The following is a 22,321-nucleotide window of genomic DNA, read 5'->3' as shown; positions in this document are numbered from 1 at the left end:
CCCTCCTTCCATCCCTTCAAATATGCTGCTTGTAGATACTTGCTGAAGCAGTGTTGCCCAATCTCCCAGCCCTGCTATTTGCTCTAAGGATCCTAACATAGACAAAACATAGATAAGACTAAGAGAGAGAGAGAGAATAGGAGTTATCCATACATGTAGGAACAGAGGCTGCTGATGCAACATTTGTGAGGTTCAGCTTGATTTAAGGACAAAGACTCTTCTTCAAACTGCTATCATTCTTTCTTCCCCTTTGCGGCCTGCATCTTAGGGTGGGTGGGGAAATTTGTTCCTCTTTTTTTTGTTGCTGTTCTTTCTTAGTGAAAAACAAACTCGTACCTTCAGCCTTACATGATATCCGGTGCTGCTGGCTTTAGAGTCAATACAGGAAGAGTGGGGAGAGCTCAACTGCTTGCTCGGTGTTCTTACAAAACCGTCTACAGAGCCAGTTCACTCAATTGCACTCTTCGCAAGCAAAGAAAATGGCTGATGCGGAATGTCTGAGGGACGTCGAGTGCGAGATTGAGCTAGAAGAAGGGGCTGAAGGCGAGACACAAAGGTAAGGAAGGGCCTTGATGCATGTCTCGGCTTCAACAGGACACATTTTGGCTTGTCGTTCTCCTCATGTCTTGTGACAGTTTCAAGGTTAGCAAAGTGGAAAAAGGAAGATAGGAAAGGGGAGCTGCTTATCTAAAAAGAGATCAGTTGGTGGGAGATGTGGAGACCAGTTTTGCTGACTACTTTGTGGGAATTGGTTCATGCTTCACACAGATGAGTTTCTGAGTCATTGCTGTTCATGCAAAAACAATGGTTTTAGCATAGAAGTGGTGAGAAGTGTGAGCTGGGATGCTCTTGTTGAAGTATGGCTTCACCATGTGAACGTGCTTGGGTGTGGTAGGACGATTAAGTGCTTTGAACACACTTAAGGTGCTATATAAATGCTGAGTATTAGGGCTAAGATTGATGTGATGAGAGTAGATATTAAATCTTGACCTGCCTCAGCTATGCGAAAAGGTGGGAAGTCTAGCTTAAAGAGCAAAATGGGACAAGTGGGCAAGGAGTGCAGCCTCATCCATGGCTTCCCTCATCATAATCTATAGTGGCAACTCAGGCATTTTGTTGCCTTAAGCATAGCCCCAATGAAGATCACCCTCTGCTGCCAAGGCTTTGTTGTGCCATTCAGGTTTTGTTGTGCCATTTAAAGGTTTTGTTGTGCCATTCAGGCACCAAATGCCTGCTCCCTCCACAAAAGCAGGCCACTTCATCCCAATGCGTGGCAGGACCCGCCCCCAAAATCTGTTCCCTCTTGATACTGCACCCCCCCACCTCAAGCAGGACTCTTAATACTGGGAAGCATGAAATACTTGTGGGAAAGTAGCGCGGGGGGGGGGGGGGGAGCTGCAGAGACACTAAGTTCTTGGAAGGGGAAGGGCTCTTTACTCCCCACCCAAGCACTGATGGAGCTGCTGCCATTAGGTCTAGTTTGGCTCTAATAATAATGGGGATGAGAAGATGGAAATCTGTGCATGTCAGAGCACATCTCAAGTGCCCAAGTGATGTGGCCATGCATCTCCACTCTTCCAAATGCTTCATATCAGCTACGGAGTTCAGACTCCAGGACTTCAGAGATGCCCCTGACATTACCTGCACATTTGGGGAGACTAGGCTGTGACTTTCTTTCTTTCTTTCTTTCTTTCTTTCTTTCTTTCTTTCTTTCTTTCTTTCTTTCTTTTCCTTCCTTCCTTCCTTTTACAAAAAAACAGTATTGTTCAGCATTAAGTATTAACCTGAATAAAAAAACGTTGTATCTTCTCAGCATCAAAAAAGGGAGCCATGTGGTGGTGGCAGGGTGGTGGAGGATGTAAAATAGCACACAGGTAGGGGAAGCAGATCAGGATTGAGACTGTGGCATGCAGTGGGGGATTTTTATTTTACAATTTCCCCTCGCACTGTGGTCTTGATGAAAGCTGCTCCTCTCCTTCCACATTGCAAGCCAGAATTTGCCCCGGAAGCAACGCTGCTATTGGCGCCAACAGCACTGAGTGATAAAAAGGCTATGCTTGATTCATGTTTTGCAAGGGTTAGGGGAAATTGCTTATTTCCCTTCATCATAAAAGTGAAAATCACTGCATATTGATGAAAGTCTGTTCACATGATCTGTGGGCATGCAGCCAGTTTATTCTTTAACCATGTTGGCACTTCTTTCAGTTTTGACTTGGGATTGCTTTTGGTGACATGCTAATGACATAGGCACAGACCTATGGCTCACTGCAAACACATGTAAGGTGACATTTTTGGACAGACAGTTAGTGGAGAAAGCCCTGTGCCCACCTTGCTATGAAATTTTGCATGAAGTTAGACCTCTTAGAAAATTTGGAATAAGGGACAAAAATCAGCACAGAATTGTAAGCACACTCCTATAAGCCTCAGTGCAAATAGTAGAAAATGGTCTTCCCCTTTGATTGATGTTTTAAATTGATGGATTTGAGTGAACAAAATAGTGGTTGAGGTCTGTTAAAGATGAATGGGTCCATGTAAGCTTGAGAACATTTGCCAAAATGAAAAGTGACAACCATAATCTATTTTAAAGGTGGTGAGTAGCTCAAGGAATGAGTTATTTTAACTGCCTTTGACTTCTGCTTCTTATGTTGCATTTTGCCTCTGCATCCACGCCCACCCCTTGCATTTTGAAAATGTGATGTAGGGAATTGGTCACAGAGCCTCATTTTTGCAATCCGCTTAGGAATTATCCCTGAGGAAGTCTTTGCAGGACTCAGACATGCACCTAGCCACTCCCTTGATTGCAAGACTCAAGGCTCTTTTCTAGTCACTCACTTCCCTTCTGCACAAAATGCCAAGAAAGGATCTGCAAGGATGAAAATGGCTCTTCGTTATAACCTCCTCCTCCTCTTCTTTCTTGAAACTGAATCTGTGAACAGCATATTTCCTCTTAGAGTAACCACAGGGTTTGCTTAGTGCAGTTCCTCTTTCCCCTTGAATTGTTGCTATAAAGTTTTGTTGAAGCAAATAACAGTGCTCCTCAGCATACTTGCATTTTGTCACAGGCAGCTTTACAGGATAGGCAAGGATAATTTATTGAAACTCATATGTTATATCCCTACCTCCCCCTCCCCTGGCACGATATGGGGCCATTCCTGCATGTTGATATCTCACCATAAAAAACACCAAAAACCCTTCACATTTCTCTCAGAATTTGCCTTTCCGTTAGTTCCTTGACATCACCAATTAAAAACTTTAGGGTGATGCTGCAGGAGCTTATATGATGCTGGCTACATATGGAGTATTCAATCTGATTTGTTTTCTGGGGGAATATGTGATGGTTGCGTCGCACAATTTTATGCCATGCTTTCCTGTGCATTTGGCCAACACAAAACACTGCAACGAAGGTGCCAGCTAGACCTCTCCAGGGATGGCATTCTATAAGCAGGCCACCACCACCTAGGGCTTGCCGATCAGAAGGTCAGCGGTTTGATTCCCTGCAATGGGGTGAGCTCCCATTGTTCAGTCCCAGCTCCTGCCCACCTAGCAGTTCAAAAGCACGTCAAAGTGCAAGTAGATAAATAGGTACTGCTCCGGCGGGACGGTAAACAGCGTTTTGGTGCACTGCTCTGGTTCACCAGAAGCGGCTTAGTCATGCTAGCCAGATGACCGGGAAGCTGTCTGTGGACAAATGCCAGCTCCCTTGGCCTATAGAGCAAGATGAGCGCACAACCCCAGAGTCATCCGCGACTGAACCTAACAGTCTGGGGTACCTTTACCTTTACCACCCAAAAAGCCCTCACTGAAGTCACCCAGAAAAGGAGCTCTGACAAAGATCTTAAAGCCCAGACACATTTGTAAGGTAGACAGTCCTTTGGACAACACACTCCTAAGCAACAAAGGACTTCAAAGCTTAAATGCAGCACACTGGATTCTTCCCGAAACTAGTGGCAAGATGCATTTCCTGCAGTTGGTACCAACCTATAACCAGCCACTTCTTTTTGCACCCACTAAGCTGGTACAATAAAAGAACATGCACATTGTGTTGACATAAGTACAGGCTATCTTACGAGGCAGGCTAGCACCTCTCTTGTTGTGAAGCTGGGAGGTACATCACTAGAAAATAGCTTCTTACAAACACAATCAACTATCCTTGCACAACCTTCAAGGTTGCCTTCCTACTCAGGCTTCTCGTTTCCAGTGCGCTACAAAGCTCAGAGGCTGCCCATGTATGGTCATCGATTAAGGCAAGCTTTGCTGTGCCAGCAGGCTCCATCCCTTCCTTTGCCACGTTCATCCTCAGCTGTCCTGAATTCTCTAGATCCCTTAGAGGAGACTTGGAGAGTCCTAAGTAAGATTACAGCAATTGCTAAGAATATCCAGCACTGGAAGGAGATTGTCTGGGAAAGCTGATATCTAGTGAGGTATCTCTGGACCCCTGGAACTGCATTCCAGAGGGTGGGGCAGAGGAGTTGCAGCTCTATGTATAACTCAAGCGTGTGTGGCTGTACTAAAAACCTGGTGAAAATTCAGTGAAAAATATGGTGCACTTGAGTGAACAAAAGGAAAAGCTGAAATACAGCTTGACTGTTGCAGTGAGACACAATGTATGATGACAGCTTACAAGGAAACCAGTTATCAGTCCATTTAAAGTATGCAGTTTCCTACTCTTTATTTGCTTTAGATTCTCCCTTCATTTTTTAAAAAAATCTTTTCTTTGTGCAGTCAAAATTCCAGTCATGTCTTGGTTAACAATTAGCATGATAGTGATTTTATAAGTGCCCGACAAGGGGATGTGGGCACTCCTGAGAATCAGTCTAACACTCTCTGTAAAAACTATTTAGTTACAGTCACAAAAACTTTTGATCACTTTGATCAATCTTCCGGAGCTTTCCCCTGAAAGCAAAGAGAAAAGAATTCTCATTATCAAGCTTCTGAAAAATGTCTGACTTATGTAGTTCAGGTCCTTTGAGAAACACACTGAGATAAGTGTTGCTTTGTTAAGCCTGAAGTATTTCCTGGAAATTGCAACAGCACTAGACTAACAAAGGCAGGGAGATAGTAGCAACTAATGAGAATGTGAATTTTGATTCATTTCTCTTGATTCGTTCAGACTTTGATGTGAAAGATACCTACCAAATCCAAACTTTCGTTGTTGTTGCTTTAGCAAAGGCCAACATAACTCATACAACAGTACAACGAAGAAGTGTTACACAGCTCAAAGCACCATAAAATATAAACTAATAGCATAACCCACTGTGATATTCAATATATGTCTAATATCTTTTGCAATTAAAAAGACAAAACAATCATTACAAAAAGAAATCTGGAACAGGATTCTACCGACTTAGGATACAATACAACATTTTTAACAATAGACTTGATAGTCCCCTACAATCTGGCATTCTTCGTCCTCCTTAATAAGCAAACCTACCAGAAATGTAAGGCTCAGTGGACTTATTTTCGAGTAAACGTGCATAGGCTGGTGCTGCATGTAATTTTGCATGCCCTGCAGATCTTCAAGAGAGTTTCACATGGAGATATGCAGAACATGCATATAAATCACACAGATAACCTCTTCAGTGTTAAAATGAACGGTGCATGGGTATTTGTCCAAGCAACACACAGGGTGGTTTGCTTCCCAGATGAAGGTTATGAAGACAACTGAAGTTCAGGAGGAACAGTATTCTTCCATGGCTTCAGGAAAGGAGTGTGTTTTCATGAGACCTTTGTTGAAATAATCAAACAATTGGAATAGAGGAGATCGAGAGGAGATATGATAGCCATCTTCAGATATCTAAAGGACCATTACATGGAAGATGGAGCAAACTTGTTTTCTCCTGCTCTGGAGGGTAGGACCCATACCAATGGATTCAAGTTACAAGAAAGGAGAGTCCAACTAAACATCAGGAAGAACTTTCTGATGGTAAGAGCTGTTCGACAGTGCAATGGACTCTCTTGAAAGGTTGTGGACTCTCCGTCCTTGGAGGTTTTCAAACAGAGGTTGGATGGCCATCTGCCGTGGATGCTTTAGTTGAGATTTCTGCATTGTAGGGGGTTGAACTAGGCAACTCTTGGTGTCCCATCCAACTCTACAATTCTTTGAAATGAAGTGGTGGTCGTAAAAACACATACCTTACCAAGGAAATGACAGACACAAATATACCAAGGGACCATGGCTCCTAAGTTATACCAACATACCTAGAGGCAAATGGGAGAGATACCACTGGAGAGTGAGAGAGAGAAAGAAAAGGAAAATTCATTGAGCATAATCACAAGAAAACCTGCAGAAGAACACAGGAACATCAACACTGAACTCATTACTATTATCATTATCATTTATATGGTTTCACTGATGTACATGGAGCTTACAATCTAAATTCAAAAAAGGAGCATCCACCAAGGGAGTGGAAGGAAGAAGAGGCAGGGCATGCAGGAAGAGGATATGAGATTGTTTCAAACCACGATCTTGTCTAAAACAACTGCAAGCACTTTCCTGTTTGATGTGATTGCAGAATAGTTTTGTTCAGCATATCGTTTGAGTGATCTAAATTAGGTACCTATTCCCTGTTCTTCAAAGCAAAAACATTTTCACTAAGTAGCTTGCAGTATCACACTGCTACAATACAATTCAAAAGCAATTTTAAAACAGGGCTACATTAAGACAAAACAGTTAAGTAGGTCTTCTGAGCACACTTGAAAGCCATAGGAAGGGGGCTTGGCTAATGTCCCTGGGCAGTGAGTTGTGCAGTGTCAGGGCCACCACTGAAAAGGTCCTGCTTCTGGACCCTGACAATTGTTGGCAGCGTAACAATTCTCCCACATACTTGTGGCCATATATGAAACAATCCTATGCCGAATGTCTCAGGTAAAATCCTAGCCACTTTCTAAACAGGAAATGACTGCTTAGTATTGAGTAGTAGAATTCTAACCGCTGGGGAACCATAGCAGGAAAGTGGTTGCAGTTTTTGCTGTGAGTACTCATACATTTGCATATTCATGGTTTGACTGAGCACAAGGGTGGGGAATTTTTGGCTCTCAAAATGTAGCCGGACTCCAACTTCCATCATCCCAAGCCAGCATGGCCAGTGGTCAGGGCTAATGGGAGTTGTTCAGCAACATCTGGAGGCCAAATGTTCTCCACTCATGGCTTAGTGTTTTATTGCAGTAGCACAAGGGAGTGCAGATCATGAACATGCACACTGTAGAACAGAACTCTTTTCTGGAACAGATTGTTCCTGCTTTGATTAAACTAGACAGTCATAGCAACTACTTACTTACTTTTTAAAAAATCTAGTGTGTTGGCTTTAGAAAAGTTAATAAACAGCACAGGAGATCAGCCATATGCAGTCATATTATGGATGTGATTTTAAACACTCTTCCCTGTGAGAAAGCTCCATTGCACTCAGTGGAACAAACTTCTCAATTATGCATAGGATTTTGCTAGCTCTTGCACCCCAGTCTGATTTCATGTTTTGCCTCTCGACATACATCAAATGGCCATGTGCACAACTATACAGGCTATGGTTATGCCAAAATAAGGGTATTTAGAGAAATCTGCGCCATGGCTATAAATCTTTGAGACTGTTCTGTTTCACACATGGGGAAAAACCATTCATTCTGCCTGAGGGACATGTACATTTTAAGCAGTCAGAAATCATATGTATTTTCTTGCTTGCCCTCAAGGGGGCAGGCTCTGCTTTGCCATTTTCTACCTCTTCACAAGACTGCTAAAATGTTTTATTTTCTGGAGAAAGTTTAGATAGGGTTGCCATATTTCAAACAGTGAAAATCTGGACAGAAAAGTTGTTGAGCTATGCTGGTTTTGAGCTATTTTTATGGGAAAGCGGCACAAAAGGCACTGCTGCTGTGGGCTGCCATACGTCCAGATTTTCCCTGGACATTTAATCCTGATTTCCACCTGGACACTGCTGCTGACTGCAGTATTCTGGATATGTCCAGGAAAATCTGGACGTATGGCAGCCCTAGAGAGCTGCTCATAGAATGACAAGAGAACATTAAGTCCATAGAATATGAAGGCTCCTTGTCTAGCTTGATATTAAAACATAGTGGGTTTCATACTGTTTTAACACCCCTATGGGAACCATACCAAGGCCTATTTTCTTGTTACAAAATGTGTGGAATATTGCCATCCTCTGGCATGTATATGGCTGAACCTTTCTGCACACTGGCCCAGAGTATTTAAAGTATGAATATGACACATCCAGAGATAGACAAGGAGCAATATTGGCCACATACTAAATTCTGAAGAAGATAACTGTTTAGTATTGTGAATTCTGAAATGAACACAGATTTATTTTGCTGGGCGGGGGGAGTATCTAGCTTATAGAAAGCTACAGCTGGCCTCTGATTGACATATCCCTCCCCCCTCTCAGTGTTGTCATTAATTGACATCTTCTGACCATTTTGGGCATGATGAAAGAGCTTTCTAAATGCACCCTTATGTGGCAGGCGACATCCTTCCATGTTGTTATTTGTAATGTTCATGCAGTACTTTCCAATGTACTTGAAGATGTACACTGAGTATATTTGATTGTCAGTAACACTGCATGGTTGTTGCTAGGTAGAGGGTTAATGATTTGCGATGGATTTACACAGACCTGAGAAGGGGCTTTCCATATCCACATCCACACCCAGTTCTTAGGACTGCTTTACACATTATGCTGCTGCAAACCTGGGGCTGCTATCTTCTGCTCTCAACAGGGAGCCACAGTCAATACCGGCTTACTGAGGAGCGTCTCTGATGTAGATGCATGTAATTTTTTTTATACCGTTATGTTTTTTTAAGTGTATGACTTTAGATTTTAAGATGTGCACTTTTAAAAAAGAGCATAATAGGTAAAGAATTCTCTCTGTACGTGCTGGTAAATTCCTGGAAAACATTCCAAGGCTGCTTTGAATGGAGCCAGCAGCAGTCTCATCACATGCCAGAGAAATTACCAGAATGAATAATGGCATCAAAATTAAAGGGAAAGTCGAGTTATGGTGGCCTTGCAAGCTTCCAAAATGATAGCACAAATTAGCCTCCTGAAACTACCTTGATGTATTGGTTAGAGTGTTAGGCCATGAAGATCTAAATTCAAAGCCACACTTACCTGCGAAGCTCACTGCATGACCTTGGGGCCAGTCACCATTTCTTGGCCTAGCCTACCTGACAGGGTTGTTGTAAGGCAGGGATGGGATACCTAATCCTGTCAGCCCCAGCCAGCACAGCCAATCACCAGGGGTTAGAGGAAGTACAGTATAACAGCACTGGGAAAGCCACTGGTTCTCCATCGCTGTTGTAAGGAGAGAACCATATAAATCACACTGAACTCCTTAGAAGAAGGGTAGGATTTAAACGTAATAAAATGAAGAGTTGCCATCTCACCCAGATGGAGGCGGCGGTGGGGGAATTTCTGCAATGCGTGAAGCCACTGACAGTGAGTTCAGATAACTAGACGTTTTGAGACTGAGGTTTGATATATTCAGCAAACTCCATTCAGTGTTGGGGGGAAGAGCTAGAAGCTGAAGGCCAGCTTCCCCATTCCCAGCTCACTGCCTTCACCATAAGGCTAGGATTGTTCCCTCTGACATGCCATTCTCAGCCCCGAAGGGAAGGGGTTAACCCCATTCTTGCTTCAGATTGGAGTATATTTTCTTTGTCAATGTATCCATCTTAATGCACACCAGATGTGCAAGGCAGTTCCTTGAGCATCTTAATCCTGGGCTTCAGTAGTTGGAGTTGTCTTTCTTACAACGGGTAGGGCTGCTGGGGGCTCTCTGGAGATTTGATGCGATTAAAAGAGGGGGGGGGGAAGAGTCATAATGAGCAAAAGTCCCGTCCCCCACCTGGTCCCCTCTTCTCACACAGGAAAAAGCTGCCCCCAGCTACTAAAAGGAAAGTATCAATAAACAAACTAAAAGTCAAATCTGTTTTGTCGTCTACTGACTGCATTAGGCAGTGACAAGAACCTGCCTTCACCATGCCATCATTTCTCATTTTAAAAGTAGCCACATCAGGGCCAAGAGGCATTAATTGCACCTAATCAGCACAACGGGCATTTCATCATCATGTCAGATTGTGAAGACTGAGCATGCAGAGATCTATGGCAAGGCTGTGGTGCTATCACTCCTCATTAATTGCATCACAAATAATATTCAAGAGATGGCCGGTGCAAACTGCACAACCGCACTCCACACAGCTGAACCCATATAGCGACAATTGCACTATCTGGAGAGAGGGCTGCATTTTCCCAGCGCTGAGATCTTGAAAATATGTTATCTTCGTAATAGAAGCACAACCTTGAGGGGAGACGTGAGGACACAGCAAAATGAGAAACAAAATGTGCATTTCTTGCACAATAAACAGAGAGTGCTGCGGATTTGCAGTTGCTGCTAATTCTTTTTTACTATTCTTTGGATGGATGAAGGCAAAATGCTTTAAGCACTTCAATAGGGATTCATGAGGAGCAGCTGCCTTATTTCTGAAGTATTTGCACACATTTTACATAAAGTTGTATTTTATACTGCTGTCACTGTCCCCTACAGACACACACACACACACACACACACACACACACACACACACTTCAGAACCAAGGCAGTTACATGAGGATAGCCCAGTGGTGCACCTTAGTTCTTGCATCTTTAAAACATAAATCTGGTTCATTGTGTATCTGTGGTTATGCCCGTTTGTGCAAGCAGACACAGGAACAGGTTGCATGTTTGCCTGGGATTTGCATCCCTCAGTATCACAGAAGTCATGTGCAACGGTGCATGTATCTCCTGCATGCGCAGTCTTTCAAAGGAAGGGTGGGCCAAGGGTAGATATCACATGTGATGTCCTGCACTCAGGGTGTGGGGCTGTTTGCAAGCCTGAAATTCAGTCCTATGCTTCACTGTGTTAGAGCTCACATGTTGAGGAACTGTGCAGATCTAAACCGCAACAGGCATTAAAGTGCATTAAGGAGCTAAAGGATTGTTGTGGGTTGGGGTGGGTAGGCTATAAGCCAGAGTCCCTTCTAATTCCTGGATCCAGCAAGGGTTAAAATCTCATGAAGGATTCAGTTACTGGAATAGCTAGGCCAGCTTCTACTTACCCCCTAAGTAAGAGCCGTTAAGGTAACAAAGGATGTGGCTCTGTGCTAGGGAGGAAGTGGGTGGGCCCCCATCCTTCAACTTTCTGGTAGTTAGAAGGACAAAGACCAGAGTGGTGTGAGCTAGAAGTTAGAGGCAGGCTGCAGGCTGGGCAGCTGAGAGACAGAGCCATGCCTGATTCCTGCTGGAATCCAAGGCTGTGGCTAAGGAAGAAGCAAGACCTTCTTGGGGTGTTAATAATCTGAGCCTGTCCAACTTAGGCTCAGGTTATATATATGTGTGTAAATAAGCCATATGTCCTAAAGACACCACAGTCTCTGCTGCCCCTCATTCCAGGGAAACTAAAACCTGGGTAAACACCAGTAACTCCTAGAATCTTGCACTGCTCAGAGATTGGGGTGGCATTTAACAGTAAAATAAGGTGGGGGCGGGGAGGAGGGCAGAATCTGTCAGCAGTTGATCACTGCAGCATCCAGAGAATTGATGGGACAGATTCCAGTTTCCCAGTGAAACACTTTGCTATTGTTGTTGGTAGCTTATGGTTTTATTGATCAGAAAGCACGAAACAAAAACCCCTCCCTGCAAATAACAACAAAAATTTCTTTATCCAGCTTCTCACTTTCATTTTGGTTCACTTCATGTAAAAATGAATGGAAGGAAGGAAGGAAGGAAGAAAAATTGTTCTGAGAAAATTAGCATACTAACATATACTGTCCACTTTCACAACATATGGTCACTGGCACCAGAATCCATCACTTTGGTCCTGCCATGGGGAAAAACATCTCTTAGGGCAGGGGTCTGAAACTGTTCTCAGCCCAAGGGTCAAATTTCCCCATGGACAACTTTCCATGGGCTGCATGCCAGTGGTGGGTGGAACCAGAGTCAAAACTGGGTGCAGCAACAGCTGTGACTCTTACTCTCACTCTTCCCCCAGCCCCCCTACTAACCTGGGTTAAGCCATTGTTTGGCTTAGCAGTATTTCTGAACCTAGACTCACAGTTCATCTGAAGTGAGGCAAACCCTGAGGCCAGGCTCAGACATTATGCTCAGCCAAACCATGGCTTAGCCCCAGGTAGCGTAGTAGCAGGGGGAGTGGGGGAAGAGTGAAGCTGCTATGATCTTTGTTCCAACAACCTGCATGTTTGTTCATTTGTGGTTTGTGTCAGTACAATCTGTGTGTATAAATGCTAATATCACAGAAATTTTCTGTGATCCATAAGCTTCCAGTATGTTTTTCTGGTCTGTTTCTAAACACCCATATGTGTGATTCATTTTATAACACTCCAGACCAGGCTTCCTCAACCTCGGCCCTCCAGATGTTTTTGGCCTACAACTCCCATGATTCCTAGCTAGCAGGACCAGTGGTCAGGGATGATGGGAACTGTAGTCTCAAAACATCTGGAGGGCCGAGGTTGAGGAAGCCTGCTCCAAACTGTGTGGAAAATATGTTCTTTCCCATTTTCATACATGAGATGATGAGAGGGAGAGAGAAAGGTAGCTCTTGTCCCACAGATGGGAGTTTTCATTAAAGACAGTGCATGTGGTGGCTGCTCTGGATCTCTGGAGAAAAATTATAGCTTGTTGGCAAACTCTCCATTTCTGACTCACTTCCAAAGGGGAATCTTAATTTCAGAAAGCACAATTTGTGGCTGTGCTGTTATATATGCCATTAAGCGGTTCCTGTTTTCCTAAAGAAAGAAAGAAAACAGTTTCCTATCTCCTGCATTGTACTCTTGAGGTCTTGTTGACAAGATCACTTAATGTGGATTAGATAACCTTTAGCACTTTTCAAGTTCTTTGCTGTTCAGCTACAATGGCTGAAATTTGGTAAAAGGGGTGGATCTTCCCTCTACTTTTTCAGGGCATATGAATAAAATAATAAAAACGGATGGATTCCTTACCCCCCTCTCCTACTTTTTCAGAGCACATTCATGGACTTATTCAGTAACAAGCTATTCTACTCCTTCCTTGGAATATTTTAGGAAAGACACATAGAGTCTGCCCTGTCCCACACCTCAATCACCCACAAGGAATTAACAAGGATGGATTAGGACGGGGTAGGCAGCCTAAGGCCCATGGGCCACAAGTGCCCCATGGGGGTTGTTTAACCATCCCACGAGCCACCCCCGAACTGAGCAGCCCACTCGGCGAGTCCCCGTGCGCTGTGTTAAACCAGCACAGTGCGGGGACTCGCTCCTGCAGTGCCAGAAATCGCGTCTGCGCATGCTGAGATGCCAAAAATCGCATCTGTGCAGACGCCGACACCGGAAATTGCAACTGCACGTGCAATCCAGCCCACGGAGGGATCTCCGCTGGAGTGAACCGGCCCAGGCAGGGTAAACCTTGCTGACCCCTGGATTAGACATTAAGGAGGCTTGCACCAGCTGCTTAAGAATTTACCTTGTGTTCCTTGCTGTGCCAAGGTAGTGGCTGCATCTAGCTGTCAACAACGTGATTAAGCTGAGTGTTTGCAGAAGGTTGGACTAGATGATCCTCATGATCCCTTCCAACTTAATGATTCAATGCTGCTCCTGTACTTTTGCCCCAATAGCGGTGGTAATGCTTGGGCTGAATGCAAGTTTCGAAGCTCCTGAGGGACACTGTCCTCACTAAAGTTACAGCAACTCCCTGGTAACCTTACGCCACCTTAATCTTACCTAACTTTGAAAAAATGGGGTCCAAAGGAGTGACTCATCTACAGGATGATCTTTCGAAACTAAATCAACAGAATGACTTTTGAGGTTCAAGGACAATGTGGCCCTCCAAGTAAACAGAAGGGTTTCCTCACTCCAGCATGATAAAGATCAAGCTGTGAGCCTAATTTGCTTTGCAAACTCTTCATGAGATCTCTTTCTGAGCATGTTCAGTACATCATATACATGATATTGCTACCATTACCATTTATCATATAATTAGTGAAAGCATGCTCGGTGCTGCACAGAACACAGAGCCGAACAGAACCCATGCCTCAAAAGTGTGCACTCTAAAACAAGGTTAGATAGACAAGCATTTTTTCTGCTGGTGGCCACATTTCCTCAGGGGGTCATTGGTCTGGGGGTGCATGTTGGCAGTGGGCGGAGCCTGACCTGATGATGAGCAGTGCCAGAGACAGAAATGCTCTGGATTAATTTATCCAGAATAAAAGCTACTGCTTCAATTTTCACTGTGATGACCTCACGTTAAAAATTCCAATTCTGCATGGAAGAAAGTCTATTGGTTTTGATAGGGTTACTCAGAAATGACTATAAAGAGGATCGTTGTGTTCATTTTTTGAGTACAAAAGACCAGTACAGTCCCTGTTCTGGAAAGCAAGTGATAGCAATTCTTTTCTGACTTTCATGTATCACATACACATAACATAGATGGCAGAAGCATACCAATTATCTTTCAAACTTCTGAAAGGAAAGCTTCTTCTCTCTAAAAACCATGCAATCAGAAAAAAACACTATAAACATCTGTTTATTTTTTTATCAACTAAAATGCTACCCCTTCCAACTGTTCTGAAAATACAAATAAAGAGAGGAAAACACAAAACACTTTCAAACACTTTCAAAAGCAAAGTAAAACAAAAGGAGGAAGCAAACAGGAAGGAACTCCGACCATCCCTGATCAGCTTGGGTGGAAGTGGAAGTTCACAACATCTGATGGGTCCATAATGGCCAACTCTGATCTAGGGGATCCAAATATTACAGAACTTTATGCCTGCATAAGATAGAAAATCTTACAAGGGACACTTAACATTTCAGTTAAATGAAAACAATATATTTCTAGATAAATTACCGTAAGTGCTGTGCAGATGGCAAAGCAAGGAGAATGAATGCATGGACCACACCAAATGGCCCCAACCCTGATTGATGTGTGCTTATTTGAGCTTTTGTACAGACCCTAATAAGTACAGTCTCTTAATTCCCAGCCATTGGTCTCATGCTGGCTGGGGCTGAGGGCAATTGTGGTCCAAAAACTCCTGCCACATGTTAGCCGCCCCTGATCTTGATGAAAGATGGTGAGGGCAAGAATGAGGAGAAGCCTACAAAGAGAGAATATTGAGGTGATGATTACTTGACTGTGAAGCAAAGAAAAGGAAATTCTTTTTTTAATATATGTGATATGAAAATTGAGTATTTTGGAAATTTGAATACCCCCTCCAGATATTAACAGGACAGGTAGGAAAAACCATCAGCGAGGCAATGAGTACTGTAATAAAAACTTTAAACCATAGTGGATAGAGATTATTTTCAGTTCAATGCTGTTTGTCTTGTATAAATTGACTATATCACACTCTTTCAAGAGTCCTTCTTTATGGCGTCTTTCCTCCCACCACCTGTTCTTCAAAGTCAACATCTCTCTTGTGAGGATTTTTAAGATTTCATAAGGAAGAAAGGGCCTGTCAGAAATTAAATGTAACATGTTGCTTCATCACAAGTTGGACGAGGTACCAGGAGCTTTATTCCAGAATTCCAAAGATGGATGTTAGGCTAGGGATGGGCATGGCAGGCAAAGTTTGATGGAGTAGAGCTTGTGGAAAGAGGAAGGAAATGTCTGAGGGGGTGAGAAATATATGCCTTGAAATCCTAATTCTCCACCTCTCATGCCTCTCTCCCAGTTCTATAGGAGAGCTGAGGGACAAACTGATTCTCATCTCGCAGGCAGCACAAAGCTGTTCAGACTTGCTATGAAAATATTTACATTGAGTTTTCCTGACTGCCTGGGCAGTGGCCACAAGTATGCGTTTTCCCCCTATACCTCAATTTGTCACAGACCCAAACTAAAGTCACTTGCAGTAATTTAGCCAACGCGAACTCTCAAAGGGGGTTCATTTTTTAAAAAAATCTCCACATTAGCAAGCCTCAGTGGCACCAAGGTTCTTTGATAAACCTTTCCTTATCTTTCCTCCTCTCCCTGCTCCTGTTTCTCTTCACATTCTCCAGGCTTTTCCAGAACTAGGGCCTAATGTGGCTGCTGAATGCAGAACTTTTTGTAGGAGGCAAGCATCTGAGCTGGGCACAGGAACACCTTGCTCCCAGCAATTGTCCTGCCTACTGCTCCATATCTGTACCCCAACAATTGCTAATTAATCAATTAAGAAATATTTTTATCCCACTATATCATAAAAATATGAAAATGGTTCACCAAGTGAAAATTTCAAATCAGAGACCACCAGCTAGCTCTTATGAAAGATGTTTTTTAAATTGCTTGCAGAAGTTTGATGCCATAGAAAAGTTTTCACCAGGCATTCAGAGATTAAAGCAGAAGTTGCCCACTGGATATCATATTAATAAATACAGAGGCTTTTAAGGGCACATCCATATTTTGTACACATGGGGACTGTTATGGCATACACGCGAGGATTACATTCACAACGGCATTGGCAAAACAAAAAGCGCTGGAATACTAAGTAGCATTTGGAGGAGGTCATACCCAAATTATTCCAGTAGTTTGTGTCTTTTTATCATCTGGGACTAACATAACACACCTGTGTATACCTGGTCATTGCAAGATGACACAGGGACTGCAGTGGGCTTATTTCATTACCACAGTCAAAGGGGAATTCCTGAACCTTCTGGACAGGCTCTTCACTCTCTTCTTGACAATCATCGGTTCTTCGCAATTAGAGATCAATTAGAGATCTCTCGGTGGTTTGCAAACACTGCTGTTCTTCCTCCATTTTACACACTGAAACACCTGTGAGCAACCAGTCTTCCATTGTCCAAAGGAGATGAGTCACTGAGTCCTCCCGGGACAACACTATGCATCCAAGTGTGAAACAAAAATCATATTCAGGAGGACCCCACAGCGTCTGCTTGAGCTACAAACCCACAATTCTATGCTGATACAAACATATCATATGCGTACTACAGTGTTGAGGTAGGATTCAGATGCTGGTCTAGTCCACTTTTATACGTGGAATGAAGTGGGGAAGGAGGCACCATTTTGCATCAGGCAGAAAACTCTCTTGTGCCAGTCCTGCTTAGAGACCGAAGTGGTGCAATGTGTGATACCTACATATTTAAATTTACTCCTAGATCATGTGTTTGTGGCATATATCACTGGAACATCTGTCTTGCTATACCTCACTCATACCTGCTGTCTTCCTCTCCCCTTTACTATGAACTGACTAACCGGACTTTATTTTATTAAGCTTTTTCCTTGCAAAGCATGATGTCCCTGTGTCTTTTGCGTGGAACACAATAGCTTTGTAGATACAGAGTAATCTGCTGGGATTATTGGGTATCGAGAAATGCATCTCAGTGTAATGAGTTGAGATACTTTCCACTTTTGCAATCCTATGGCTATGTGAATTTGTTCATGTGATGGTGGCCTTGGTTAGTAACAGTTTGATTGAAACTTGCCCCCAGTACCAAGCTGTTCTGCCTGGGAATTGCAACAGTATTTGCAAACAAGTGCTGTTGAAAGAATGAGGATGGGATACAGCTCTTAAAGCTCTAGTTTCATGGGGATTATCATTTGAAGCGCTCAGCCCTTTAACCTAATGCCCTAGTTAAATGAAAGGGATTGTGTTTAATGGGATCCTACCCCCTGACGATAGACATGTGTAATTAGCAAATCTTTACAGCACGTCCAATCTTTAGGAAAAGAAATAATTTCCAATTCCAGTTTCTACAAAACTTCCATAAGGGGATGTAGATTTCAAAAGCCGAATATTCCAATATATTCGTGGAGAGAAAAAAGAAAAGTTGTCCACCGTGCCAAAGGCTCTGCTGCTCTCAGTGATACAGTTATTTTGAGCATGCAATCTTGTATGGCAGCCTTAGCTGACTTGCAACTGACCTCTTGCAAAGTATGTCTTCATCTTAACTTGCTTGCAGAGGGATTCTGCTCTAGCAAGGTGCCATGGGTTTTTTTAGTTTTAAGAAATCTTAATTTACCAATAACAAGGCAGTCTGGTATACATGTAACACTATTGGTTTGTTTAAGCCAGGAATGGGGAACCTCAGGTCTGAGAGTGGCAAGGAGTCACATGTGGCCCTCTAGGCCTTTCTCATTTGGCCCTCAGAACTCTCCTCAGGCCACATTCCTCATCAGCCCTTCTTGCACCATTCTTTGATGCTTTTTGCCTGGATGGAGGGTAGGAGCGCTTGTATAGAAACTAGCCTAAAGTACAAAGGTAAAATTCATATTCCTTATTATGCCCACTTTTGCCTCTGGCCACACCCAACATAGTTAAGTGGCCCCTAAAAGGTTGCTTAGGATGGAACGTGGCACTGGGGCTTAAAAAGTTTCCCCAGCTGTGGTTCAAGACACGAGTCACACAAGAGCTATCCTACAGGTGATCAGACAAACCTTGGTTTATTTCTCCAGAGTTTGGTTTGCTTTCCATCTGCTCTTGGCTCAAGCCTTTGTAGTTGAATGATCATCTGGTGTCTGTCTGGTGAAGCAAACCATGGTTAAGAAAGTGTGCTAGCTTCACATTTGACATTAAGTCATAGTTAAAACAAACTAAGGTTTGTAAGCGAAAAACAAATCATGGTTTCATGTGATTTATTGGCAGTAAACAAATCACAGCTAAGGTACTGAGCAGCATTTTTGCACAACACTAAGTTAGCTTATTAAGCCATGGTACATCTTTGTGTGGGACGCGGGTGGCACTGTGGGTTAAACCACAGAGCCTAGGACTTGCCGATCAGAAGGTTGGCGGTTCAAATCCCCGCGAGGGGATGAGCTCCCATTGCTCGGTCCCTGCTCCTGTCAACCTAGCAGTTTGAAAGCACGTCAAAGTGCAAGTAGATAAATAGGTACCGCTCCAGCGGGAAGGTAAACGGCGTTTCGTTGCGCTGCTCTGGTTCGCCAGAAGCGGCTTAGTCATGCTGGCCACATGACCAGGAAGCTGTACGCTGGCTCCCTCGGCCAATAAAGCGAGATGTTGTTGTTCTGCAAATCACAGTGTACAGTGGTGGATCCATCTACAGCAGCACCACTTTCACTTTTGCTTCACAAACTGTGCAGAGCCTGCAGATATATTGGTAGAGTTATAAACAGAGAACAGATTAGCAAATTAAATAGAAGAGAAAATGTCCTTGAAAAAGAATAGATATCAACTGGTATGGAAAACACAGAAAAGTTAAATATTAGCCAGAAGAATGTGATGGCTTCAATGTGTATCTGAAAAGGACCGCCATACACGTTGAGGAAATACCTAGCACTTTGCTCAGCCAGAGGAAGCTGAAAATCCCCTCTTTTCCCCTGGAGTAATTTGTCAGCTCCGTTCAGAGCAGGGTTGGGGAATGTGTAGTCCTCCTCCCATCATCCCTGGCATGCTGGCAGAGGGTGATGGGAGCTGGAGTCCACCATCTGGAGGAGCCACACACTCCCCATTGCTGCCAAGCTAACCAAATCACCACACACTCACACATGGCACATATACATCTGTTAATCATTTCAGAACAATTACTCTTTCTAGTCCCACACTCACAACACTTAATATGGATTAGAATTGTCACTCCACCTGTAACCACTCATTGAAATGGGGGACGGGGGGGGGGCACTCACTATTTTAGCCATTTGTTAGCCACTCAATGTCAAAACTATTTTCCCAGCCCCATGTGGAGGCCATTGCAAATAACATCCTTGCTGTGTTGTTGTCATTTTTATGGCACCTTCACTGTGTTCTGCGATTTACTGAGCACAGGAGGAGAGGTCCCTACCCCATGGAGCTTACAATCTAAAAATTAACACAGGGGAATGAACGGATGAATGGGAAGGGTAAATGTGTGGAAACTAACTTGCACACAGAAAAAAAAATATATGAACAACCCATTTGCAATAAAACAAAATTTGCTTCCACCAGAAGCAGCCTAAATGTATTTGGTTCCTTTCCAGGTGACATATATATATATATATATATATATATATATATATATATATGCAGGCCCATCCTGCTCTGTGAGAAGGCCTAGCCAGAACTGATTTTTGCTAGAACTTTTTCCTCTCTTCTTGCCAAACATGTTTTAGCTTTCTGATGATTTTGCAACCAGCCCCACATAGCAAAAGGATTGTGTAATTAATGAAGGCTGGTGTCCTTTTCCCTCTCTGGGGCTCTCTCCCTCCCACCCACCACAACGACTGATTCACTTCCTCCCTTGAAATTTCTCTTACCTTTAAACCCTTCCTCTTTTGCTGTGAGCTGATAACTGGCCCCCTTCTCAGTTCGGCTGTGTTTTCACTGCATGGTTTACTGTGCAACATACCCCTGCTTTGGAGTTCATTCCCATTGTACCCCTGTTTTGGAAAAAGTTCATGTGGGGTACACTTAGACAGTGTCATTTCAATGGGTCGACTTCAAGTAAACATTAGCTGAATACAAGCCTAAATCTACCACTGCTTCTTGTCCTAATCCTGAAATCTGTAGCATGGTGCCTGTGTGTGTATCATAGCTCCATCACCCCTCACATGAAGTTTTTTAGCTTTTTCATGGGGTTGTTTAGTTGTGGGGGTTGCCTGATTATTATAAGGTTTCCCCCTGTCATTTGTTTTGAGGTGTGTTTTGGCTGTTTGAGGAGCTTCTGTGCATTACTAGTTTGGGACATTTTTGTGGTGATCATGACAGTTGTTTAGATTCCTAACTAATACATGACTGGGCCTAGAGAGAGGACAATGGGATGTTTCAGCAGGAGATGGTAGCTCAATATATGAGAAGGATATTATTTTATTTTGTATTATTTAAAATTATTTCTAAGCAGCTTAATACAGTGGTACCTTGGGTTACATATGCTTCAGGTTACATACGCTTCAGGTTACAGACTCCGCTAACCCAAAAATAGTACCTCGGGTTAAGAACTTTGCTTCAGGATGAGAACAGAAATCGTGCTCCGGTGGCGCGGCAGCAGCAGGAGGCCCCATTAGCTAAAGTGGTGCTTCAGGTTAAGAACAGTTTCAGGTTAAGAATGGACCTCCGGAACGAATTAAGTACTTAACCAGAGGTACCACTGTATGTGAAATCTCTAAGCGGTACATAAACATGCGAGCAGTAAAATGTATCATCTTATGGGTCAGGGAAAGCTAAGGTGAATACCTGGCTAGCCTTGTGGGATGGAGGGTAACAACAGAGAGACATTCATGGCAATGTCAGCAGAGTCCAATACTTCATCACCGCCCTTCTTGGCTGCTGGGAGAATGCAGTCTTGATTCCCTTCTGCATGTCACAAGATTGTGATGGTGGTCTTCTCTTGGTGGTCAGGAGGAAGGACTTTTTAAAAACAGCAGCCAGACCCAAAGTGGGTAGTTACAGGGGGGAAAGGGCAATTTAAAAATCCTGATCATGCAAACATTTCATTATGCTAGGCAATGTAAAAAGTGACTGATAACAATGTGAAATGTACTTTAGTCCAGGCTTCCTTAGAGCCGCAGACCATGATCAGATGGACCAGTTTCTCCTCCCCTCCCCACCAAGGACACTCCCTGAAGACTCCTCTGCAGAGTATTCATCAATGTTTCTAACATGAAAGTAACACAACACTCTTCCTCATTAGTGCTGTCAAATTTCTAGCTCTGAAGATTTTCTCCCACTCCTTGGCTTCTAAATGCCATGCATTTTCCTTGTGTCTGTGACACGAGGAAAATGCATGTGTGTGTGGTAGTGGCACATGATGTGTGCACAAATTATAACCCCATATCACTGGGCAGTTCTAAATTTTAAGAAGCCCTGTTGGGAGGGCAGAGGATGAGGATGAAGTAGGGTCTCTTTGCTCCATCTCCCTCTTTTCTATGTAACAATAGTTTCTGCCAGCTGTACCACAGCATAGAACAGGCAAGTCCAAAGTCCGTTTCGGGGGGCCTAACTTGGCCCATCCCCTGTGGCAGTATATTTCCTGGGGTAAAATCCCTCCCACATGTTCATTTCATCAAATCTGGCCCTCTTTGAAAAAAGTTTGGACACCCCTGGCATAGGAAGTCACAGTGGTACTACTGCAAATATAAGCATACCTTTGGGACCAGCAAGCCATTGTCTAATGGCTATGACATTGAATTATTTGCTGCTCAGGCCAAGGCATCTTTCACCCAACGTTTGGACTAAAACAGCTCCATTTGTTGCAGCATCTACTCACCTAAATGGCTGACTCATTCCTCAAAAATCCCAGAAGAACTTATCTTTTCTCTCCTTCCATCTGCTTTCATCATTGCCCACCCCTCCCTACTGCCATTCAGACTTCTCCTTCTCCTTGATCCTAACTGCCCTATTAGCTTTGGAAACTCTTCTGCTAGCATA

At 43.4% G+C, this 22,321-nt stretch overlaps 1 protein-coding gene and 1 long non-coding RNA gene across 3 annotated transcripts in view; one reads left to right on the top strand and one right to left on the bottom strand.

The window, feature by feature from the left end:
• The first annotated feature begins 330 nt into the window (after window positions 1–330).
• Window positions 331–22,321, top strand: part of LSP1 (lymphocyte specific protein 1) — a 76,039-nt gene continuing 54,048 nt past the window's right edge. Inside the window, exon 1 of the mRNA XM_080999316.1 lies at window positions 331–556. Coding sequence (XP_080855442.1) covers window positions 480–556 — 77 coding nt within the window. The 5' untranslated portion in view covers window positions 331–479. The remainder of the gene's footprint in view (window positions 557–22,321) is intronic.
• Window positions 18,633–22,280, bottom strand: LOC308474135. Of its 2 annotated transcripts, none has more exons than XR_013984523.1 (3): window positions 22,161–22,280; window positions 21,128–21,301; window positions 18,633–19,065 (listed from the first exon to the last, which is right to left on the bottom strand). It is a non-coding gene; the product is annotated as an uncharacterized lncRNA (long non-coding RNA). The 2 variants fall into 2 exon arrangements; XR_013984524.1 differs by lacking the exon at window positions 18,633–19,065 and adding an exon at window positions 20,219–20,334.

This window comes from Podarcis pityusensis, assembly GCF_964106645.2.
Source record: "Podarcis pityusensis genome assembly, chromosome: 1".
In the NCBI taxonomy this organism is placed as follows: Eukaryota; Metazoa; Chordata; class Lepidosauria; order Squamata; family Lacertidae; genus Podarcis; species Podarcis pityusensis.
This window is presented reverse-complemented; position numbering and strand designations above follow the sequence as displayed.